Here is a 24754-nt window from a genome sequence, read left to right on the forward strand (position 1 = left end):
CTAAAGAAGCATTTCCAGCCCCCAGGAAACTTGGTATAATGGGTGGAATGGACAGGGAGCCAACCAGTGTAGTTGGACATGGGTAGTGCTTTGATACAGAGATACACAAAATACTTGGGAAGGAAAAGATGGGTATTTGGCTCCATCTAGGAATCATGGGAGGCTTCCAAGAGGAGGTGCTAACCAAGTTTGGTCAGATGGTATCTCTCTCGTGCACACAGTAGATATGTTCTGTGTAACAAGTGAAAACGTTTAAAAACAAATGTTAGATAAAAAACAAAGCTAACACCCTTCTCTCACCACTACTCCTGATTGCCTCTCCCCTGTCATATATCCTTCTGTGTCTTTATGATTTATCTCTACAGTAATTTTTACCCTGGGACAGTCAGTATTCTGTTGTAAACCTGTTTGCAGAGTCAGACTTCCAGATGTCCTGAAATTTGCCTGGATGGGAAGGATTTCAAAGGTTTTGATGTTGTTCCTGAAGACGAGGGCAAGCGAGCTTTTTGATGCTTCTGGGACCCCAGACACTCTCAGACCTTTCTTCTTGTCCTTCTCCAGGTAGAACCTCGTGACCTCTTCATGGGGGCAGACTAGGAACCAGAGCCTCCTTGTTGGACAGGAAGTATTCCTTGCTTAAGGAAGCTTGGATTTGCTAAGGCTCTTGAAAGCCTGGGAGTTTTACAATAAACATAGGCTTTAACTAGACAGTTGTAAAAACTTTTGAGCGAGCATGTCCTTCTCTGTTGCTGTAATAGACCCCTTATAAGCTTTCTGTTCTCTTAACACCTTTCTCTATTTATCTTTTTGGTGTGGACCTGATTTCCTGATATCCTACTCCCTTGTATCTCCATCTTGTTAGATTTTGCCTTTGCTTTAAAATCTCTGTTGACTTGGGCCTTGCGAACTCTGGTCCACTTGTGTGACCAGAGCTTAACCAGTGCTGAAGTTCTGTAGTCTTCTGTGCGTTCTCATCTTCCTCATGAGACTGTGCACTGCCTGAAGATGAGCCTGAATAAAGGTGATTGTCATTTGCAGACATGTTGTGTTAAAGGTGATGGGTTGGGTACAAGTGTAAACGGTATCCAGGCAGTTAAAGCTGAGAGGCTGAATCTTAGCATAAATAGTAGGCCTAGAGATTTGGCATCACTTGAGTTGAAGGGATGATGAGTCTCCCGGGCTAAGATTTATTGAACATTTAATATCTTCTGGGCAATCTTCTTAGTGCTTTATGTGTATAACACCTTTATTTCTTCATGGGCATGAAGATGATATTGTTATTATCTATACATTACAGATGAGGAAACCAGGGCTCAGAGCGTTGAGTATATTTAATTGACTGAGGTTATAGCGTTACTCACTATTTGAACCCATGCAAACCAGCCCCAAGTCCAAGGAATCAGGTAGACAGATGGAGACCCAGAAAGGAAGACACTGAGGATTACATGTTAATCCAGAAATGAAAGTATGTGGGTGAGATCTGCCATGTCTCATGATGTGACTGTCACCCAGAGGTACCCTTGAAATAAACTCTTGATTGTTTGTCTCTGATGGTTCAATTGATGGTACATGGGTGACTTTTCTTTTTCTCCATAACTATGTCTTGGTTGGTTCTGTTTAGTCTCCTGTTACCAGACTGTGGGCTGAGGAAGGGAGAACAGGGGACACTCAACTTCTAAGACAAGTTAATAATTCAGGGAAAAAGGAGAAAAAAGTAGAAATAACTTACTTTTCTATTTATCTTTTACCATTTCTACTGTTACCTCACTAAAACTCATATGAGGAAGATGAAAACTATTTGTGAAATGCCAGTAATCAAAATAATATCTATATTCTGCTTAAACTATGAACATATAAAGAATATGCAGATCTTGAGTGTGTGTCCTTGGTGTTGAAAATACAGAAAACACTGCTGTCAGTGTCTTCAAGGCCAGCATGATGAGTATGTTTCCAACTAGAATGATAGCTGATATTTCAGTTCTAAGTACTTCGTACAAATTTCCATGATGGTTGTTTTTTTTATTTGCTCAAGGATTTCCTCTGCTTCCAACTATTTCATTGGAAAAGTTCTTAGAGATAAATTTCTGGAAAAATCAAATACCAACTAATGGCAAAATATTTTGCAGTATATTGTTTAGTGTGGCAGTTTATTTTTTAAGTTTGAGTAAAAACTTAAAATATGTCTAATTTTTCTAGAATAGTAGTAGTAGTGTAGAATACTACACTACAGATTTCTTTTTTGTTACATGGGGGAGACGCTTTTTTAAAAAGTAGGTTAGTTACAGTGTAAACTCTATAATATAAAAAGCAGCAAAAAGTGAAAATAGATAATACCTGACCCATTCTAGGTGCTTAAGAAGTGAGGTGAATAAATGAGAGACCAAATCACAGAATTTTATAGGTGAAAAAGAGCCCAGAGAATCATCTGGCCCAAACCCATAATTTGATAGATGTAGAAACCAGTGCTCAGGAAGTTGAACCAGCATGGCCAGAATGGAATTGCTTGCTAGTGGGTGTTGCTGAATTCCTGGGCCAGGAATCCTGCCTTTTATTCTGATATTTTCCCCACTCTATTGGTGGTTTCAAATTCTGCCTAAAATCGAAGCAAACGCTTCAAACCCAACTTTTCATTTGGTCTCTTCCCTCCCTAGATGCCATCCCGTGGACTTACATATTAGTGTATCTGTCAGGGCAGCCCCGAGGTACCGCTCTTCAGCTGGGAGGGACTGAGGCTCCCAGAGTCACCTCGGTCACCTGCGATGAGCCCGGCCTCCCTGAGTGGCAGGCAGGTGCCAGAGGGGAGTGACATCTAAGCAGAAGGTCCAAGTTCCTCTTGCTTGTGTCTGATGGAGCTTTCTGCACAAGATGACGGGAAAAATCGAGTCATAGCGTTCTTGAGCTAGAACGGACCTGACAGGCCCCTGAAGGCAGTGGTTTACTCACGTCTTTAATCAGAGAATCCTCCTGTGTGAATGATGTCTGTCATAAATGCTGTCTGTGGAAAACAGCTCAAAGAGAGCCTTCCTTGGCTGAAAGTGGTGGAGGGGAGGACCTCTGCTAATTGTCTCTCCTGCCGCCTGGCAGCAGTGCTGAAGTCGCTGCCTATGTTGCCACCACGTGTCCTGGCTGCAGCCTCTGCCGACTCACCCTTTTTCTTCCCAGTTCCTCTCTGTGCTTCCACTCACCCCCACCCACTAGTATCCAGTTCTCCACACACTCTCAGGATGAGCTTTAAAAAATTTTTTTGAAAAAATTTGTTTGGCTGTTCTGGATTTTAGTTGCAGCATGCTAACCCTTATTTGCTGCATGTGAGAACTAGTTCCTTGACCAGGGATTGAACCCAGGCTTCCTGCTTTGGGATTGCTGAGTCCTAGCCACTGCACCACCAGGGAAGTCCCTCAGAATGAGCTTTTACAAACATATGGCAGGTCCCATCTGTCCTCGATGGTCTTCCGTCGCCTGGAGTAAATATGTCTCCCATTGGCCTACCTGGCCCGCCTGATCTGGCCCCCTTCTGCCTCGTTAGTCTCATTGCTTATTGCTTTCTGAGTACAACCCACCCACAGTGACCTTCTCACTGTCCCATGAATGCTCTCATTTCCTTCCTGGCTAGGGGCCATGTAGGACCTGCCCCAGCGTCTTATCATTTATTTCTCTCTCAGAAAGACCTTTGTCCCTAGTCCACTCCAGAGTTACTGTAGCATCACTGCTTTATTTCCCTTTTATGAGTTATTACACTTATCTTGTTGATTTATTGATTTACTTGTTTGTTCAGTTCAGTCGCACAGTCATGTCCAACTCTTTGCGATCCCTGTGGACTGCAGCCTGCCAGGCTATTACAGCTTCTCAAATGGGAAGAAAGGTATAACAGAAAAAAAGTTCCTATCTTAACTATCTTAATGTTTCAGCAGTGGTACCCTATCACATGGAGTTTGGGGTCTGATGGTGAAAGGATTTCCTACTCGCACAGAAATCCAGTGAGATTAGAAAAAGCGGTACTCTGGCTCTGGGTTATGCTCACAGCATCTAGAACACTGTGTGATGTGCAGTGTGGATTGAAAACACCTTTATAACATACTCTGATTTTACCAGTTAGGAAATCACAAGTGTATCCATGTCAGATACTTGTTATTTATACTATTAAGTGTTCAGTAGTTAAAACTACTAAACTTATTGAGATATTTGGGTCAGATAAAAATGTAATTAAATGTGATCCCAAAATGGTATGAAGTCTAGTTGTGGTGCTAGACACTGTTTGGTGGTTTAGTCATTAAGTCATGTCTGACTCTTGTAACCCTAACCCCACGGAATGTAGCCCTCCAGGCTCCTTTGTCCATGGGGTTTCCCAGACAAGAATACTGGGGTGGGTTGCCATTTCCTTCTCCAGGGGAACTTCCTGACCCAGGAATCGAACCTGAGTCTCCTGGATTGCAGGCAGAAGCCTGTTTAGTTGTAGGTTTCTTTGCAGTCTTGCTTGGTTTTAGAAAAGGCCTTCCTTACCCCAGGTAGTAAGCTGGTGGTCTGCTGTATCTCTGTTTAACCCTACAATATGCAAGGCACATGTACAAAATAGAGTGATCATTGGAATATTCTTATCAATGGTCTGCGTGTTGCTGGCTCTGTGAGATCTTTGAGCATCTTGGGAACAGGCTCAGGGACAGCAGACAGAGCAGCAGGGTGTGCGCCAAGGGCACAAAGGTGAGTGACACAGTCGGGTTCTCTAGGCGCTCACAGCAGTGGAGATGGGAGGAGGAGGTGGATGTGCACCGTGGCGTGTCTGTTCTAGGGTTGGCTTAGTCAGTGAATCATGTGTCAGTTAATCTGGAACCCTGTGAGTTGCCCTGCTGGAGATAAGCCCCTTGGGAAGAGGTCATACTGAGCTCATGCATGAAGGACCAATCTTTTCCTGGAGAAAGACTAGGAAAAGGCAGTCCAGGTAGAGAGAGGAGAATGAATGAGGGCTTAGAGGAGGAACACTGTCAGCACTTCTCCTCTCCAGCTCATCTCAGGGTGTGGAAAGAAGCTTTTAGTCTCAAAGGACAGAGCGTAGTCTCGTGAAATTGAAGCAACATCTTTTGTCATGCCCAGTTTCCTCTCCAATCCCAAGGGCAAAGGCAGGTGATGGTCAACAGACTTGGGCACTGCTTCCTTTTATGCGGTGGTGTCTTCGCCCCCTACCCCCAACCCAAGGTGGTGCCTGCACAGTGCCCTGCTACTGGGATGAGGAGAAAGGGTGGGGATAAAGAAAAGATCTGCGAAGTCATTGCGTGGCTTATTGTGGTAAGGTTGCAGAGGGAATAATAGGGCATGTTACGGCTCTTGGACTTTGTCCTTTATTCAGTGGACTGTCATTTAAGGTTATTAACAGGGGCAATATAATTATATTTTTGTTCCCAAAAAGAAGATCTGGTGGCAAGATAAAGACTTGATGGGATTAGAAAAGCCAGGTAGGAGGCTCTTGATGGAGCAGATGTGAGAGGTGATGGGACCTGAAGCAGACACTGGCTGTGAGGAAGGAGAGGGTTTGAGCGGTTCCCAGACAGATCAGGGGTCCCTGAAGCGGCACGAGTGTAGAGCCCACCCTGGGGGTGAGTGTAACCTTCTGCGAGGCAGCAGCATGGAGGGAGGAGAGGGCATGAGGGACTGGTGGATGAGACTAGGCGAGAGGGATCGGAGTTATGGGAGGACCAGGAGAATGAGGTTCTGGAAGCCAGAGGAGAGAGTGGTCAAGAATCTAAGCAAGTATTTTATTAAAATAAAAGCTACACTTAAATATTTGACTTTTCTTGTTCGGGAGGGATTAATTAGGAGGTTGGGATTATCATGTGTGCACTACTCTATATAAAATAGAAAACCAACAAGGATCTACTGTGTAGCCCAGGGAACTCCACTCAGTATGTTGGAGAATCTGAAGAAAAGTATATTTATGTGCACATATATACACACACATACATGTACATATATATGTACACTCACACACATAATGTCTGCTAGTTTTTATTTATTTTTATTTTTTCACATAATGTGTACTAGTTTTTATATACCATACCTGGGAGCCTAGATGATGTTTTCAACCATGTATCCACTTCCTTCCATCCACACAACACACCCATACTCGTGCCAAAGCAGCTTAGTCATTCTTCACACATCCAATGTTGTTCTCTCTGCCAGAAAAGCTTTTACTCTTCTTTCCCATACCTGTCAAGAGCACACTCACCTGAACTAGGCCCTCTTATGTTGCATTGTAACTTTTGGAATGACTACAAGACTTAAAGTGTGGTCCCCGCATTGATCTAGCCATCTTGATTATAATAATGTATCCTACAAAAATATTCACCATTATAATATATGTGGACAGGTATGTTTAATGCAGCATTGCATGTAAGAGTAAGACTGGAAGCAACTGAAATGTTTAATGCAACTTTGAAAAAACAAAGATACACATATATACACACATGTGAAAGTCACTCAGTTGTGTCTGACTCTTTTCAACCCCATGGACTATAACCTGCACGTCTCCTGTCTCCATGGAATTCTCCAGACCAGAATACTGGAGTGGGTAACCGTTCCCTTCTCCAGGGGCTCTTCCCGACCCAGGGATCAAACCCAAGTCTCCCACATTGCAGACATATTCATTACTAACTAAGCCACCGGGGAGGCCCCATATACCCACACATGGACATGGAAAATTGACCACTGAATGTGAACTGTGATTCTCTCCTTTAAAATAAGCATGTATGTGTATTGATGTATGTGTATACTTGCATATAGAAAATAAAATCTGAAGAAAAATTCACACCAGAATATGAATAGTGGCTAGTGCATGCACTCGTGTGTGTGTGTGTGTGTGTGTGTGTTTGGAGCGAGGTGTTAGAGTTTTAATGTACCTTGTCCTAAAATGTTAACATTTGCTAATACTGCATAATGAGCTCACTGGTGTTTATTACATTCTTTGTATCTTAAATTTTTAAAATAAAAACTGAAGAAATGTGATGTTCAGTTTGAAATACTAAATGGTTTAGGGTCAAGTCTGCACTGATATTTATCAGGACAAAGCCCGCAGAAAAGATTTTTCTCCATGTCATCTTGGAGTAGTATTTCATAAAACATTTTAATCCAGGGACACTAGTATCTCTGCTGACAGACTCCTTAATCAATGCAGCTTTCTTCTTGCAAGTAAGCTTCACTGAATTTAGTGTGTGTGTGGTTGCACACAGCCAGTAGTAAAGGATTTGCACAGATGCCCTGATGCTTATAGATAGTTGCGATTAAATTAGTTCGAGCTATTTTTGTGTAAGTTGTGAAGTGACACAAGTTTGATTCATTTTTCCAGGCTTATCTTTGTGAAATTTCCTCATTTGTCTGTGTCGGGTCTTAGTTGTGGCATGTGAGATTTTTTGGGGGGTGCGTGGGCTTTTCCTGTTGGGGCGCATGGGCTTCTCCAGTTGTGGCATGCATGCTCCAGAGCATGAGGGCTTAGTTTTCATGCACAGCATATGGGATCTTAGTTCCTTGACCAGGGATTGAACCCATGTCCCCTGCATTGGAAAGCAGATTATTAATACTGGACTGTGGAGGATGTTCTATTTATATGCATATTTTTAATGGAAAATAAAGAGACATAACAGTGCATGTTTGTTTTGCGGTGAACTAGGTACTATAGATCGAACAGATTATGGCAAGAAGCTGGAGAAGGAAATGACCACGTAAGTAGACATTTTTCTACTATTGCTAAGCCTTTCTGTCTTAATCCAATTGTGATATGGTTTAAAATTTTGCACTATTATAATAAAGATTCAAAGTTTTGAGGGGAGCAACATCATTGTTAGTTTTTTAAGAGGATACAGTATAGGTTTTTTTCTTCAAGAAAAGAATTTGCTGCCTAAGACACTCTAAAGTGAAGGTTAAGCCTGGATCAGACTGATGTCTGGATTGGTAAATATAGAATGTCATCTGCAGGGAAATTAGAGGGGTTCAAAGTGAGCCTATTTAAAATGCAGTTAAGAATCACATTATTTGCAATGGCTTTGTATTATTAGTTTGCTTCTTGGATAGTTTTAGTCATGATATAATGAGATCAGTTAACAGAATTTTTAAAAATATAGCATCTTATTCTGAACAATGAAACAAGGCATTCCAGAATAAATATAGTCCTTTTAACCTTAAATTGCTTTGGAAGCTTTCATTAATGATTTACTTGCCCTGAAGTATGCTCTTAGAACAGCTTATAAAACTTGTCCAAAGCCATGAGTTGGTGATTCAGAAGAAAATGATTTCACATTATCCTGTAAGTACTCTATTAGGTTTGATTAAAACGGACATATTTGACCATATTTTGAAAGTTGAGAAGCAAACACCTCCAGAAACTCTTATGGAGAGGCACTTTTTTTCATATTGATGAAAAATAGTGGCTTATAATCATCTTGAAAGTGAAAGTTTCTCAGTCATGTCCAACGCTTTGTGACCCCATGGACTGTAACCTGCCAGGCTCCTCTGTCCGTGGAATTCTCCAGGCCAGAACACTGGAGTGGGTAGTTGTTATTTTCTCCAGGGAATCTTCCCAACCCAGGGATCGAATCTAGGTCTCCTGCATAGCAGGTGGACTCTTTACCAGTTGAACCGCCCGGGAAGCCCGTAATCATCTTATAAATGCTTAAGTACAGCTGTTTTTTTCTGAGTGAACAGCCCAGTGGCTTACAATACATTAGCTCATTTTCAAAGCACACGTTCCACTTGTTAATGAGGAACTTGTTCTTAGCTATCTCTTGCTGTATCATTAACACTTGGATAATAAATATTGAGTTATCTATTAACTAAAATTTAGTATTCTAATTCTGTCTTCCCTGATAAATATATTGTACATTACCAGGCATAACTTGGGGAAGATACGTTTACATCAGGCTGTGAGCATCGACATCAGCAACTATCTGGTTGTTACATCACCATTGTTATAGTTTCTGTATGATTCATAGAAGTTTTTTCTTTGAGGGTGGCAAGTTTTTTAAAAGTGGGAATATTGGAATCCTGTATTTTATTTTTGAATGTTTGTTTTTACCTGAAAAGTAACTGCTTAGTGAAACACATGAGTTGTTTGCTTTTTTCTGTATGAAGACTCAGATAAGGAAATACAAATTTGGTATTTCTAGTTGATCAGGGGTCTGGTTTTAGAAGATGCACATGTTCTTTTATTGTTAGAATTTAAACTGGAGGGCCTGCTACTTGATTCATTAAGCATTTCAGGATAACTCATGATGGCCAGTTGGGCAGATGGTACAAAAGCATTTTTTATTCTCAGTTTGTCTCTTGGCAGATTAATAACCCAAAAGGTCAGTGACCATTCCCATCTCTTGGTTTCACTTTCTGGCAAGTTCTGTCACTTCTTTCCGTTCCCCAGTGTGCAGAAACCATCCCAAGTGTCCATCAGCTGATACAGGGGTAACCCAGGTATGCAGATGACACTGGTAGACCTTACCTAATGCTGTGATGCTTTTAGGCACCACTCACGTCTTTCACAAGAACTGGCTTTCTCTACATGCTAATTGTGTGCCAGGCACAGATGCAAGTGTTTTTATATATTACTGTGTTACAGTTCTTTTTCTTGGCCGTGTTACGAGGCATACCGGATCTTAGTTCCCCAATCAGGGATTGAACCCGTGCCCTTGGCAATGGAAGCACGGAGTTTTGACTGCTGGACCGCCAGGGAAGTCCCACTGTGTTACAGTTCGTATCTCCATTTTGCCAGTTGGAAAACTGGGACTTCGAAAGGTGAAGTCAGCCTGTCTAGCAGTTAAGAACTGGGATTTGAGCCCAAACAGAAGGCACACTCGTCACCATGACATCTACCAGGGTGGCCGTAGTTGGATGCTGCCCATCAGCTCCGCTTTGAGGGAGGGCAGGATTGCCAGATGGCTGAAAAGGCAGGGCGCGTGGTCTGCTGGGCGCAGGTGCGTTGATGGGAAGCTGGCGCGTGTGCAGCTGTCTCGTCGTTTTCCAGGTACGCCTACTATTACTCTGGAATTGGCGCTGGCGTGCTTATTGCTGCTTACATCCAGGTCTCGTTCTGGTGTCTGGCTGCTGGAAGACAAGTACACAGAATCAGAAAACAGTTTTTTCATGCAATCATGAAACAGGAGATAGGCTGGTTTGACGTGCATGACGTTGGAGAACTTAATACCCGTCTCATAGAGTAAGTACCTGGGTGTGTGTTCAACTCTGACGTGTGTTGCTTATTCTTTTAAAATGGAAACGAGGTCATGAAATCTGTCAGTAGGTAATCCTTGGAGGTAGTGCCCATCCCTCAGAAGGAATTCTGAAGCTCAATTCCTGCTGAGTCTTGCTCGTGCCTCACGCGTCTTTTCGTTCCCAGAACCCTGGCAGGGCATGAAGAGGTCCCGCGTGACCGGCAGTGAATGAGGGGCTGGACGTGCCAGGGCCGAGACATCCCGTGGGAGTGAGCTTAGGGTGGCGGCATGGTGCTTGCCTGGGACGTTCCCGAGCAAGATCCTGGGTGTAAACTGACTTATCCCACGCTGAAACACACACACACACACACACACACTCAGCTAGATTCAGGAGGAAAGTTCTGGTGTTCATGATCCTGATATTTCTAACACTCTTCTTTCAGTGACGTCTCCAAAATCAATGAAGGAATTGGTGACAAAATTGGAATGTTCTTTCAGGCAATGGCAACATTCTTCACCGGTTTTATAATAGGATTTACAGAAGGTTGGAAGCTCACCCTTGTGATTTTGGCCATCAGTCCTGTTCTTGGCCTGTCAGCTGCTATCTGGGCAAAGGTAGGTGTGAAGCCTGTGAATCCAGGCTATTAAACTGTCTCCACAATAACACCCCACATCTCCTCCTGTAGAAGGCTGTTTTTGTCACATGATGACCCTGACACTGACGTTAAATCTTCTGATTAATCTTGGTGTTAAGTCTTCTGTTCACATCAGTGGGGATAGGCAGATGTGAGGTCACTGAGGTGTCCCCACCCAGACTCTGTGCTGTTATGGGCGAAGGGAACGATGGAGCTCTCCCATCTCCTCTCTGCCTTCGTGCCAAAGGCATGCCCGGCTCTCGGAGAGCTGTGCTCCCCAGCAGACAGTTCCATGTTCACAAGGAGAGCTTCACGTTCAGTGACTAGCATGTAAGTCCCATCCAGTTACCATTATTGATGTCAGTGTTTTTGTAGATTTTATTAATTTTGTTGGCAGAACAGTTTTGTCAGCATTATAAATGGCTCTGTGTTTTTACATACTTAAGTCCATTGGTGTGAAGACAATTTTTTAAAAAGGTATTTTCTAGCCCCTTATGCGTGTACATATGAGGTCTGCAGTTCCCTCTCTGTCACGAAAGCAAAGCAATGCAAATGGCCCTCCCCGTCTCTGCACGGAGGCTTTTCTGTTGAGACTGGGTGTGGTGTTCATTCTAAATTGATTTCGTGTAAGTGTAGGTGGCCGTGGAGAGATTGGCCTGGTATGTAGTTTTTAGAGAAAAAGAGAAATTAGAGACAGCACTACACATTCACATGGCAAAAGGATGTAAAATAACGGAAGGCCAAGCAAACCCAAGCCTAACACAAAACAAATCAGGCTGTATTAAGAAATTTAAAAAATTTAACCCTGTAGGATGGATATTGTTTTGCTATTATAAACAGTAACTGCCATTTTTTAAAGTATCTACTGTGTCAGGCAAATGTATATTTTTTTCTCTTTTTTAAAATATTTGTTGAAATGCAGTTAGTTTACAATGGTGTGTTAATTGCTGCTGCTCAGCAAAGTAATTCAGATATATATATATACACACATTATTTTTCATATTCTTTTCCATTATGGTTTATCACAGGTTATTGAATACTGTTTCCTGTGCTATACAGTAGGACCTTGTTACCCAGATTCCACTTTTTTTAGGTTAAAAAATCCCAGGGCATTTCAGAGTATAAAATAACAACATATCTTAATCTCCCCTCAAATTAGTAAATGTTAGGTACACTTTTTGCAATATTTAGCTATAGTATTTTCTACGTATGAAGCAGAAGTTTGTAGAATATTTTCCCCCTCATTCCATCATATTATTTTCTTCCTCAAAGGCATGAAATACATGTTCTTGTAAAGTGTAAACATCATCTCATTTAACAGAGGAAGAAATTGAAGTTCTGAGAACTCTTATTAATTTATTGTTCAGACTAACACAATGTTTGAATGGTGTTCTTGGTGGCTAAACGGCATCTGTTGAAATATTTGGCAAAAGCCTTTGTGTTAATTGATTTTTCTGTTTACTGGCACGTCAGGCAAGTCAGGTGGCAGATGCTTCATATCAGTATTTGATGAAAAACTGTTCTAAAATGTATTGATGTTTGTTCTAGTTAAGTTAGGGGGGAAAGCAGTAAGTTATTCTTTTAATAATTAATTGTGCATTACTTCAGATACTATTTAATGAATGGAACCTTAAATTGTCTGGTTGTCAGTCTTTCTAAAAAAGAAATGAAGCCTGGTGGAGGAAGCTGCTTTGTCCGTGTGATTCTGAGGCTCTCTTCTGTAACTCAGAGGCATGGGGCAAGAAGGCAGAACAGGAAGAGGCTTGGCCCCAGCAAGTTTCCTACTCCAGAAAGCCTCTTTTGATCTCTGCACGCGATTCTCTAACCCCGCCCAGAAACACTGGGTCAGCTAGGGGGCAAGGGGAGGGGAAACTACGGGAGGTGGTCCAACCTTTAGAACCACTTTCACTCCCTCAGGTAGCAGAAGCAGGGGCCCCAGCAACTGCAGACAAACCATGCTGACGAAAATAATACCACAAACATTCTGAATGTAAAACTGCTGCTTGACCCACAATTCACAGAAGTATAGGTTAAGAATTATATGCTAAATCCCAAAAGGGTAACTGCTTGCTAAAATAAAAGACTTTAAATAGGACCCAGAGTCTCCTAACATAATAGACACCAGGCCCAGAATATAGTTAAAAAAAGACCACTTGTCATACCAAGAACTACGAAAATCACAACTTGAATGAGAAAAAAACACTTAACTGACAAATGCTGATACAATTCATATGTCAGTATTGTTTGGCATGGATTTTGGAAGAGTCATCAGAAAAATGCTTCACTAATCAATTACAAATTATCCTAAAACAAAAGGAAATAGAAAATATCAGCAGTGAAACAGAAGTTAAGAAAAAAGGACAGAATGAAATTAGATAAGTGAAAGATACAGCGTAGAACAAAAGTCATGATGGAGGGGCTTAATCTTGTTGAGTGGAGATGACAGGATAGAGTCAGTGGACCTGGAAATAGAAGAATGCAAGTCACCCACCGTGAAACAGAAAATGAAAAGTGCCCCAGGGACCCGTGGGACAGTAACACGATGTAGAACATTTGTGACCATTAGAGTCCCAAACGAAAGGAGAGAAGTAAGGCTGAAGGATTATTGGAAGAAATAACTGCTGAGAATGTCCAAGGTTTGTGAAAGAGAAACCTTCAGGCCCGAGAAGCTAAGCTAACCTCAAACAGGATAAACCCAAAGAAATCCATGCTAAAACTCATAGTTAAATCATTGAAAACTAAAGACAAAAAAGTTGAAATTGGCTAAAGCTAAACAGCACATTACCTACAGGGAACACCAATGTGAATGACAATGTATTTCTTATCTGAAACCATAAAGACCAGACGGAAGTGGCAAATTATATTTCAAGTGCTTAAAGAAAAGACCTGTCAACTGTGGATACTTGGTTAAAGTATTTTTTAGGAATGATGGGGGAGACAAAAACATTCCCAGATCATGGAAGACTATAGAGGAAGTCTCCATTAGCATACCTCCTATTAAAGACTGGCTAAATGAAGTTCTTCAAACAGAAGGAAAGTGATACAAGGCATATTGGAGGGAGCATCAGGAAGGGAAAAGGAACAGCAGACAGAGCAGGAATTTGGGCCTTTCTTTTCCCAGGAGATTCCTAAATCATATTTGGTGATTGAACCCAAAATTACAAGTGGTAAAATGTTGATACCAGTAGATTTTTATGTCGCCTGTGAATATTGTGATATCCAGAACAACTAAGATGAAATAGTGATTAAAGAGATCTATTTTGTAAGTTCTGAGCTCCTGAAAAAGAATTCTCCAGGCACAGACAACATTTACTGGAAAAATTTACTGGACGTTTAGAGAGGAATTGACACCAATTTTATACAATCTCCCCTAGAAGAAGGAAGACTTCATCTGCTTTCCCCAAAAAGCAGGAACTCTTGTGCTGTGAAAACCATGTAAACGATATGAAAACACAAGCTACAAGCTGGGAAAAAGTAACATGCAAGCCACATGTCTGACAAAGGATTAGTCTTTATCGAATATATAAGGAACTCTCAAAATTTGATCATTAAAGAAAAAATCACCAAAACTACTATTTAATAGAAAAACCTGTAATCACTTTTTAAAGTCCAGATACATATTTGAATTATATTGAAATTTTTTGAAAAATACAAATGCCCAGGTATTGTTTTTTTCCTCTAGAGTTCCAGATATGTTTCTAATAAGCAACCATGTTTCAAAACAACTGATCTGTATAATGATCTTTAATTTTACTTAGTTTGTTTCACTTTTCTATTTCTTATTCAGTGCTGGCATTTCATTTAGTTTGTTTTCCAATTTCTCCATCTCTCTCTCTTTTTTTTTTTGGTGTTCTTTCTCAAGCCTTTATCGAGCATAGTAGAAAAGCTTTTGTCTACATATATATGAATAGTATGTACAATATATACTTTTTAGAAAACATGAACTTTTGCCTAACTGAAAAAAATTTGTGACATTTTGATTCTACTTGTTTGACTTCGTGTAAATAGAATGCTAGATTTCTAATTGAAAAATAGATCTGCCACAAGCAACAGAGGTTTACTGTATAGCCCTGGGAACTATAGTCAGTATCTTGTAATAAGCTGTAATGGAAAATAATCTGAAGAATAATGTGTGTTTTTGTATAACTGAATCACCTTGCTGTGCACCTGAGACACTGACTATACGTCAATAAAAAATATATATTAAGGAAAAAAACCCCGAATGAACCAGTTAGAGACTGGGCAGAAGAGATAAACAGACGTCACCAGAGAGGTTATACAGGTGGTAGGTCAGCACATGAACGGTCGTTTAACCGCATTAGTCGTCAGTGAAAAGCAAATTAAACTGCAACGAGATACCATTATACGTCTACCAACACGGCTAAAATAAAAGTGAAACCCCAAATGCTGCTGAGATGCAGAGAAACCGGGTCACTCATGTGTTATTGGTGGGAGTGTAAAATGGTATTCAACCTGAAAAAATAGTTTGCGATGTCTTATAAGACTAAACATGCAATTACCATACAATCCAGCAGTTGTATTGGACATTTATCTAAGAGAAATTAAGTTCATGTATTCACTCAATCTGTATTCAGGCCTTCATAGCAGCCGTACCAGCAGTAGCCCCAAACTGAAACAACCCCAGATGCTCTTGAGCGGGTCACTGGTTGAGCGGCTGTGGTGCATCCAGTGATAAAAAGGAAAGTAGCGCTGATACACACACAACCTGGATGAGTCTCTAGAGATTTGCACGTGGTGAAAAAGGCCAGTCCCAGAAGGTCACATGCCTTATGCTCCATTTATATAATGTTTTTAAAGTAACAAAATAACAGGCAGAACAGTTTAGTGGTTTTCAGGTGTTAGGGATGGTGTGGAGGGGAGGAGAAATGAGGAGTAGGAAAGGAGGTGGCTGTGGCTACAGAGTAGGACTGAGGGGTCCTTGTGATGGAGTTGTTCTGTATTGTGACTGTTGTCACAAGAATCTAACGTGATAACATTGCTTGGAACTGAACACACACACGAGTGCATGTAAACTGGTAAATCTGAATAACATTGAATTAATGTTAAGTCTTGAATTTTTGGCTGGGATCTTGTTCTGAAGAGATGTTGGAGATGATGTTGTTTGGGGAAGACCAGATAAAGGGTTTATGGGATCTGACTGTCTTCTTTAGAACTGCCTTTGTGTCTACAATTATCTCAGAATAACAAGTTAAAAAAAATAAAGCATGTATAAATTATCCCAAACAAACTGAAATAAAAACCTACACTGAGAACTGGAAAAAAGGGACAAAGATGAAGGCCAAAACATCTGTCATGGTAAAAACTATTGCTTTTGAATGTATTAGTGTGAACAATATAAAGTGGCCTGTATTAGCTTTTAACTTAGAGGAACAACAATTTCATGTGTCTGGCACTATTACAATTAGGCTTTCTTAAAAAAAAAAATTAGCAGTCTTTGGAAAAAGGGATAAGTTAGTGAAATTTGATATCGTTTAGGTGGGTGATTGGAATAATGGAAGTATCACCATTCTGTTATTTTATATTAGAGGAACAGTCAAGTTGACTTTTCACATCCCTGAGAGTATTTGAAGGTGTGTTTTTTCTTTCAACAGACATGATCTGTTAAAAAACAAAACACTTCATGAACATTCTACCGTAGTCTTGCCTAAGGATATGCTTATCATTCTGGAAGGTCATAGAGAAGCCAGGTTTATTAAATCAGTTGGAATGGTACTTGATATTTCAACAATAAATTAGAATGACATGTTTTGAAACTCTTCATTCAAAAATAGTTCTGCTGATCTTCCTGTTGTCAGCTGCTTCTGGGTGGTTGATGGTTGAAGTTTTCAACAAGAGCAGAGAAGCAGAGCTAAACTGTATTGTATGCGCCTCTTGCCTGATGCAGACCTGTTTGTTCAGGGATGGCAGTGATCTCCCTGGTTCAGGCCCAGTGCTGTGAGCAGTTGTGGCAGATGTGATAGGGCAGCCCTAGGCAGGTCATTTGGAGAGGTCAGGAAGGTCTAGAGCATCAGTGGGTTGTTTGGGGTACCAAAGAAGAAGGTGTATATAGTACAACATCTGCACATAGAAAGGTTCGTTTGCCTTCACCACCCATTCCTACATCTGTCGTAGCTCCTTTTACTTTCGCACGCAGCAGAGGAAGAAAAGCACCAAATCAAAAACATTGAACTTTTTATGACAAGAAGGAATAGATTGTTAATTACTTATACAAATGAGTCCACAGATGCTATAAATTATTTATTGAGAGAGTATAATATATTTACTCAGAATTTTATTTGAATTCTTGCAATATTTAGCTGGCTGACTAGTCAAGCGTTTCAGGTAACAGTAGTAGTCCTTCGCCCATGCCAGGTGACTCAGTTTTAATCACAGGGCTCTCTGGGATTCCACACATGTCAGTGGCTGGTTTTAGAGAGAGATTCCCTCCAGTGGCCGTTGATTCATGCTGTGAAGCATGGATATGTCACTTATTAGCAATTGATTTGACCTCTTTCTCGTTCCATTTCTTCATGTATTGAGCGGGGAAAATAATGCCTACTTCTTGGTACAATTGAGAAGAACCGATGAAGGAGATCCTTTGTATATAAAGGACCTGGTACTGTTCCTTCCACAGAACAGATGTTCAGGGACCAAACAGAAAAATCAGAGAGGATCCGTAAAAGAGACCTCCATGGTGGCCTAATGTCGTGCTCAGAAACCCTAGTAAAAGGAACTCTGCCTCCCTGCCATTTGAAACCTTCTTGAGGTCCTGTCACTACACAGTGCTTGGTCCCCTGTGTTCTCCTGGCCTCCTACCTTCATATTTCAGAACCAGAGTATAATTAGCAATTGCTATGTTGAATGCACCTATTTTTTTGATATACTGCCCCATTTTCTATATTTATTGATGTTTAGAGTATACACTTGTTTTTAAGATTTAAAATCTCCCTCAAAGTCCCAGATTTATTTATTTGTATGAGAACCCAGGGGTATAGTGAGAAAGTTGAAATTTTACTTTATTATATACCATCTCCGTCCAAAAAGAAATGGCTACAATATGTATACTAAAAAAGAGGACTTCATAACCAACGACGAGTAAAAGATTTATATACTGTACAGTATTCTATGGACAGCAGTATTTGTGTACAAGGTAAAATTAACTTGTTAAAAAATTTAAATTTTCTGCAATTGCATTTTTAAACAGATACTGTCTTCATTTACTGATAAAGAACTTTTGGCATATGCAAAAGCTGGAGCAGTAGCTGAAGAGGTCTTAGCGGCTATTAGAACTGTGATTGCATTTGGAGGACAAAAGAAAGAACTTGAAAGGTTTGAGTCTCCTTTTTTAAGTTGGTAGAGATGTTAAATTCTGTCATCTTAAATGCCCTTCAGGTTGATGGTGATGATTGTTAAGGTATTCTCTGATGTATATGTTTCCTAAAATAGCTTCTTGGATATATTACAGCATAGTTAATATTCTGGAAAAGTTGTGATTCTAATTGTTGTAATTCTTCTTATATCTGCTAATTCAAAGTGTTTTCTAGAGTCTCCTAGTTTGGGTAGTGAGATAAAATAGTTTCTTAAGGCTGAAACATATTTAATATCTCTGATGATAATTTTTCGCCATCAAGTTAATTCTTGATTTTCTAAGAATGAGTATTTTGTGGTAGATGGATGGGGTCATTAAGTGAAAATAATGGTTACTTCTGGGGGAGGTAAGGGGTTGGTGATAAACGTGGGGCACATGGCAGGGGCATCTTGATTCTGACCTTGTTTCATTTCGTGACCTCAGCTGTGCTTACAGGAGTGCTCACTGTATATTCTTTAAACTGTACATACTGTGTTTGGAGTATACTTTTCTCATATGATATATTTCATACCCATAAAGATATCCTCTGAGAGAGTTTGTGATGGCTCTGTACCTATCATGGTTCAGAGGAAAGCAATATCTGTGCTCTATCTCATTTTTTGCTAAGGTTTTTGCTTTTGCCTTAACATGAGTCTGACTAAAAAATGGGAAATAACCAGTCAAATGAAGCCCCTGTTCTCTTGGAGCTTAAATTCTGGCAAGGGGTAGGGGACAGATGCAAACAACCACAGGTCAACAACATATCTAATGTACCAGTTGGGGTAAATATTGTTTGGGGAAGTTAAATACTCCGTTAGAATCATGGGGGGTACTGTTTCAAGAGTTTATTCAACAAAGTACTTTCTGAGTAAATGTCTGAGTAGACACAGAATGAAATTTTGAACTTGGCGTTCATTTCCAGTTTTTCTCAATGGAGAGGTGTATCAGAAAAAGAATCTGTTTACCAACATGGGGTGACAAATCTTATCTGATTCTGCCTAGTTATTGCGCCAAGGGAAAGCATCTCTCCGTAGAAATCAAAATTGCAAGCCTCACCCTCAGGTGCTGCTAGAGTTTGAATTTATAATAAATACTCTGAGGACCAGGGAGCTGTCTCTTCCTAAAGCTGAGGGTTTCACATTAAAAATGAAACTGAGTCTAGTGGTAGCACTAGGGTGTTTGGTAGAAGAAATTTAAAAATTGCTGAAAATTTGTGAACTAAGCAGCTAAATTAAGAAGTTGGAAAAAGAATAACAGAGAAAAGGAAGTATAAGAAGGGTAAAGGATTAAGAGCAAAAACATTTTAATAGAAAATAAAGATAAAGAAGCAAAGTGTTAACAAAAAATCATTAATTTTTACGAAAATATAGATAAATAATGAAATAGTATTTTGAAGGTTTAATCAGGAACAAAATGAAAGAGAACAAGGAAAAACGTTGCTACAGATTTTTAAAAATGTATTTTAAGAATTATAGTTTAAAAAAAAAAAGAATTACAGTTTTATACCAATAATTAAAAATCCCTGATGAGATAGATGATGTCCCAGAAAAATATAGGTTAAAATTCTCACTTAAGACGAAAACTTGAGTAGAACCATAATCATTAAAGGAATTGGATCTAGTTTAAAATCTCCATCTTTTGCCTTTCATATATGTACACACATAAACATGCAAAAACCACCAGGTCCAGATGATTTTCCAGACAGATTTTACCAAAACTTCATGAAAGAGATAACCCCATCTAACAGATATTGTTTGAGAGAATGAGAAAAACATATATATATGAAGTTGTGAGTTCATTTTATGAGGCTAGTATAACCTTGATTATCATAATAAGATAGCAGGTACATGAGAAAGGAAAATTATAAAACAGTTTCATCTAAAACATAGATGCAGAAAGTCTAGATAAATTATTTGCTAAATGAATCAATGTGAAAACTATCATCGAATTAAAATAATTTCTGAACCTGATGGCTTGATCCCATAAGTGCAAAGATGATTTAAGTTAGGAAATCCATTAATATAATTAACCACACTAGTAGACTGGAAGAAAGACATTTTGTTTTGATGGATGAGGTAAAAGTATTAATTACAAATGATTCATGACAAAAACTTTCTTAATTTAATAGAGGATATACCAGATACCTACAGGAAATTTTATTAAATGGTGAAATGTTAATAGCATTCCTTTAAAATAATGAGACAAATATGTCTACTAGCCTCATTTCTATTTAGGGTTGTACTGGTACAAGATAATAAAATTAAGGAAAACGTAAGAGTAAGAATAATAATAATAAAAAAGAAAAGTTATTAGGTTGGTAAACAAAAAGCAAAACTGTCATTCTGTATAGAGTATATGATTGTCTACACAGCAATCCCAGTAACTGTAATAAGATCTGCAGACCAACAGCGTACGCACAGGCCTCTGGGTGCCTGATGACAGTTCAGGGGTAAAAATGGCATTCCTGTGGACAGCAGTGAACAGTTAGAGAACGTGTAGTATTCCGTCAATTCTCGGATGCACATTTTTCTCTTGCAATTCATCATCTCTGAAATTGAGACAAATCCTACAATCAGAGCCATCTTACAGTTGCTGTGGGTCTGGATTGAGAAGCTGAGTTCTTGCAGGAAGGATTTGTGTTTGCTTCTGCCACTCACTGGGGGCACTATTAACCTGAGCCCATGTACATTATATTCTTGGTCTAGGAGTTTTTAAACCACACTGGTGAATTTGTATTTTTCAGATCGGTATAAGCATTGCCTTTTATGGTTCCAGTTCCCAGGGGACATGTTTTTCCCCCCACCCTTCATCTGTTGTCAAGGTTGAGACAAGCAGGTTCCCCTGCTGGCACTTTCCATGGTGCACACGCTTATTATATTGAGGCTGGAGCCTTTTGGGTCCCTGCTGTATACGGAGTGTTCTGTTAAACTCGTTTATTAATGTTGCATAAGATAACACGATTATAAAACTTCTTAGATTAATGGCATCCAAAATTTGAAGAACATGATAATTTTAGAAGATATTATTAGCAATGAAAAACTATTATGATGTATAACCTGGGTGTAAGGAGGGAAAGGTGTCAAGTCCAATATTCAAAACTTAGATAAATCTTATTTTGGTTCACTGAAAGTTTAAAGGAATTGAAAGTATTTTTTAATGGAGTGAGCTAAGTAATTAGATTTAAGTAATTAGATGGTGATTGCAGCCATGAAATTAAAAGACGCTTACTCCTTGGAAGGAAAGTTGTGACCAACCTAGATAGCATATTAAAAAACAGACAGTACTTTGTCCACAAAGGTCCGTGTAGTCAAGGCTATGGTTTTTCCAGTGGTCATGTATGGATGTGATAGTTGGACTATAAAGGAAGCTGAGCGCCGAAGAATTGATGCTTTTGAACTGTGGTGTTGGAGAAGACTCTTGAGAGTCCCTTGGACTGCAAGGAGATCCAGCCAGTCCATCCGAATGGAGATCAGTCCTGGGTGTTCATTGGAGGGACTGATGTTGAAGCTGAAACTCCAATATTTTGGCCACCTGATGCGGAGAGCTGACTCTTTAGACCCTGATGCTGGGAAAGATTGAGGGCAGGAGGAGAAGGGGATGACAGAGGATGAGATGGTTGGATGGCATCACCGACTCAATGGATATGGGTTTGGGTGGACTCCAGGAGTTGGTAATGAACAGGAAGGCCTGGCATGCTGCGGTTCATGGGGTCACAAAGAGTCGGACACAACTGAGTGAACTGAAGAAATTAGATATAGGTTTTTTGTTTTGTTTTTTAGAGAAGATAGTGATCAACTTTTTAACAAGCAAATGGGCTTACACAGTTATATTCAAAGATTCACTTTATGCATAGAATTATTTCTTCAGAAGATGTTGTTTATTGGACTCTGTCTTTGCAAGGTCCGCTGGAAAATTGGGAATTATTGGAAATTAGTTTTTCGTGAATATCAGGAGTAGACTCAAGACTACAACCTGATGGCCTAAGGTTCTCTCCAGCTTGGCCATTTCTTGAACGTTCAGTTCTTTTGGCAAATTTATCCAGCATGTCAAGCACCGTGCTAGACTCTGGGTTTTCACTTGTGTATTGGCAGTGAGTGAAAGTCGCCCAGTCGTGTCCGACTCTTTGCGACCCCATGGACTATAGCCTGCCAGGCTCCTCTGTCCATGGAATTTTCCAGGCAAGAATACTGGAGTGGGTTGCCATTTCCTTCTCCAATCTTTGAATAAAAAATAGAAAGAAAAATATCTTTTTTAATCAGTGCTTAGGCTGATTTTTTTATACATCCTAGCATTATTCACGTATTAAATGCTGGCATTCTTACTGAGTTTTAATTCTGGTATTAAGCTGATTCAATTAAGCAGTGTTTTTTTTTTTTAAGTTGATACAAATAAGTAACCAGGTCTTCAAAAATTATAATAAACTTTCAAAACCAAAGTAGACCTCACTGGATATTTTTTTTAACATCAAGAAGCTTAAAAATCAATTGTCTGTTAAACAAAATGAAAATTTAGAAATGTTTTCTCAAAATGTGGATATAATTATGTTAAACCCTCCAGAATATGACAGAAATACTTTTCTGAATTTTATTCAATTTTAATTTTACTTATGCATTAGGTGATGTTGTTTGGTATTCATATCAGAGTTTCCTTGAAAAACTGTTTCTATTAACTATTTCGTATAATGATTATTCCAAAAGTAAATGTAAAAGTTTTTTAAACAGTTAAAAACCTAAGAAAAGGAAGTTTCAGGTCATAATCATATTCCTCTGTTTCAGTTTTCAGATAAATCCTAATGTTTCATCAGTTTGTATTTAGAACACTACACTTATCTTTCCTGTTGATGCGAACCTTGTAAAAGAATTAGCAGATTTCCTCAGTCTATGAGTTATAGGAAGTCTATATGTCTTTCGACAGCTTGATATGCTACTTTTATCTTTGCCTTTTTGCCCTCATATGATCCCTGGTCAAAATAATGAGGTGGAAAAAAGAGAAGGAAGGGAGGGAGGAGAGCAGGAAGGAAGAAAAAAATCATCAGAGGCATGAATTAAATCATGAATTGTTTAAACGTGTTTTGAAGGAATCAAAGAATGTGCTGATGAGGGTGAGCAGGACAAGTTTGCTTTAACCATGGTGGTCAGGGAAGGCGAGCGTGTTGGATATGTGAGGTGTCCTGGAGGCTGGTACTTGAGGGAAGTGAACAAGCCTGCTATAGTAGGGTAGGGACACAAGAGTCTTCCAGGTTTCCCGAGATGGCAGAGACTTTGGTATATTCCAGAAAGTATCCTAAGGCTTGTGTGACTGGAGCTCGGTTGAGTGAGCGGAGATTGAGGTGAAGAGGGGCTGTTGAGGGTGGGTGGGGGCCAGAACGTGGGGACTTGCATGTCCTGGTAAGGAGTCAGGATTAACTCCAAGGGTACAGGGAAGCAGCTGAGGGGTTTAAGCAAGGGAATGACTGTCTACTTGATGTTTTAAAATCGTTTCTCTGTTTGGTCTGGTGAATGGATGAGAGCTGTCAAAAATTTGAACTGCTCAGAAAACTGTTGTAGTGGTCCAGGAGAAGGATGATAAGTCCCTGGATTTGGGATTTAATTTGGAAGTAAAATTATTAAGGGTCTTCCCAGGTGACTCAGTGGTAAAGAATCCGCCTGCCAATTCAGGAAATGTGAGAGACACAGGTTTGATCCATGGGTCAGGAAGATCCCCCGGAGAAGGAGATGGCAGCCCATTCCAGTATTCTTGCCTGGAGAATCCGATGGACAGAGGAGCCTGGTGGACTATAGTCCATGGGATGGCAGAAGAGTCAGACACGACTTAGTGACAAAACAATAGCAATAATAGAATTATTAAAGCTATTCTTAGACCAAATATAATTCTTCAGTTTTCCTTCTAGTTCTTACCCTTCCCTTTGCTGCTTCCACATAGACAGGTAATTAAGGTCTTACTTTGATTTTCTCTTCAAATTAACTGGTATAGTCAGTCAGTCAGTTCAGTCACTCAGTCATGTCTGACTCTTTGTGACCCCATGAATCGCAGCACGCCAGGCCTCCCTGTCCATCACAAACTCCCGGAGTTTACTCAAACTCATGTCCATTGAGTCGGTGATGCCATCAAGCCATCTCATCCTCTGTCGTCCCCTTCTCCTCCTGCCCTCAATCCCTCCCAGCATCAGGTTCTTTTCCAGTGAGTCAACTCTTCGCATGAGGTGGCCAAAGTATTGGAGTTTCAGCTTCAGCATCAGTCCCTCCAATGAACACCCAGGACTGATCTCCTTTAGGATGGACTGGTTGGATCTCCTTGTAGTCCAAGGGACTCTCAAGAGTCTTCTCCAACTCCACAGTTCAAAAGCATCAATTTTTCAGCGCTCAGCTTCACAGTCCAGCTTTCACATCCATACATGACCACTGGAAAAACCATAGCCTTGACTAGATGGACCTTTGTTGTCAAAGGAGTGTCTCTGCTTTTTAATATGCTATCTAGGTATAGTAGGATCTCTCAAATTCTCTCAGAATTTAAAGTGAATTTAATTCAGTAGTATACAATGGGGCTTCCCTGGTGGATCAGACAGTAAAGAATTTGCTTGGAATGCAGGG

General features: G+C 40.0%; 1 protein-coding gene across 3 annotated transcripts in view; it reads left to right on the forward strand.

Annotated features, from left to right (window-relative positions):
* The window catches only part of ABCB1 (ATP binding cassette subfamily B member 1), a 100234-nt gene that overhangs the window by 22806 nt on the left and 52674 nt on the right, over nucleotides 1–24754 (forward strand). For 2 of the 3 annotated variants that reach the window (XM_065938641.1, XM_065938642.1), the window contains 4 exons: nucleotides 7655–7706; nucleotides 9995–10186; nucleotides 10625–10796; nucleotides 18021–18145. In XM_065938641.1, the coding sequence (XP_065794713.1) occupies nucleotides 7655–7706; nucleotides 9995–10186; nucleotides 10625–10796; nucleotides 18021–18145 (541 nt within the window). The remainder of the gene's footprint in view (nucleotides 1–7654; nucleotides 7707–9994; nucleotides 10187–10624; nucleotides 10797–18020; nucleotides 18146–24754) is intronic. The other variant, XM_065938644.1, reaches the window with a different exon arrangement.

The sequence above is a fragment of the Muntiacus reevesi genome, chromosome 6, assembly GCF_963930625.1.
Source record: "Muntiacus reevesi chromosome 6, mMunRee1.1, whole genome shotgun sequence".
Taxonomy (NCBI): Eukaryota; Metazoa; Chordata; class Mammalia; order Artiodactyla; family Cervidae; genus Muntiacus; species Muntiacus reevesi.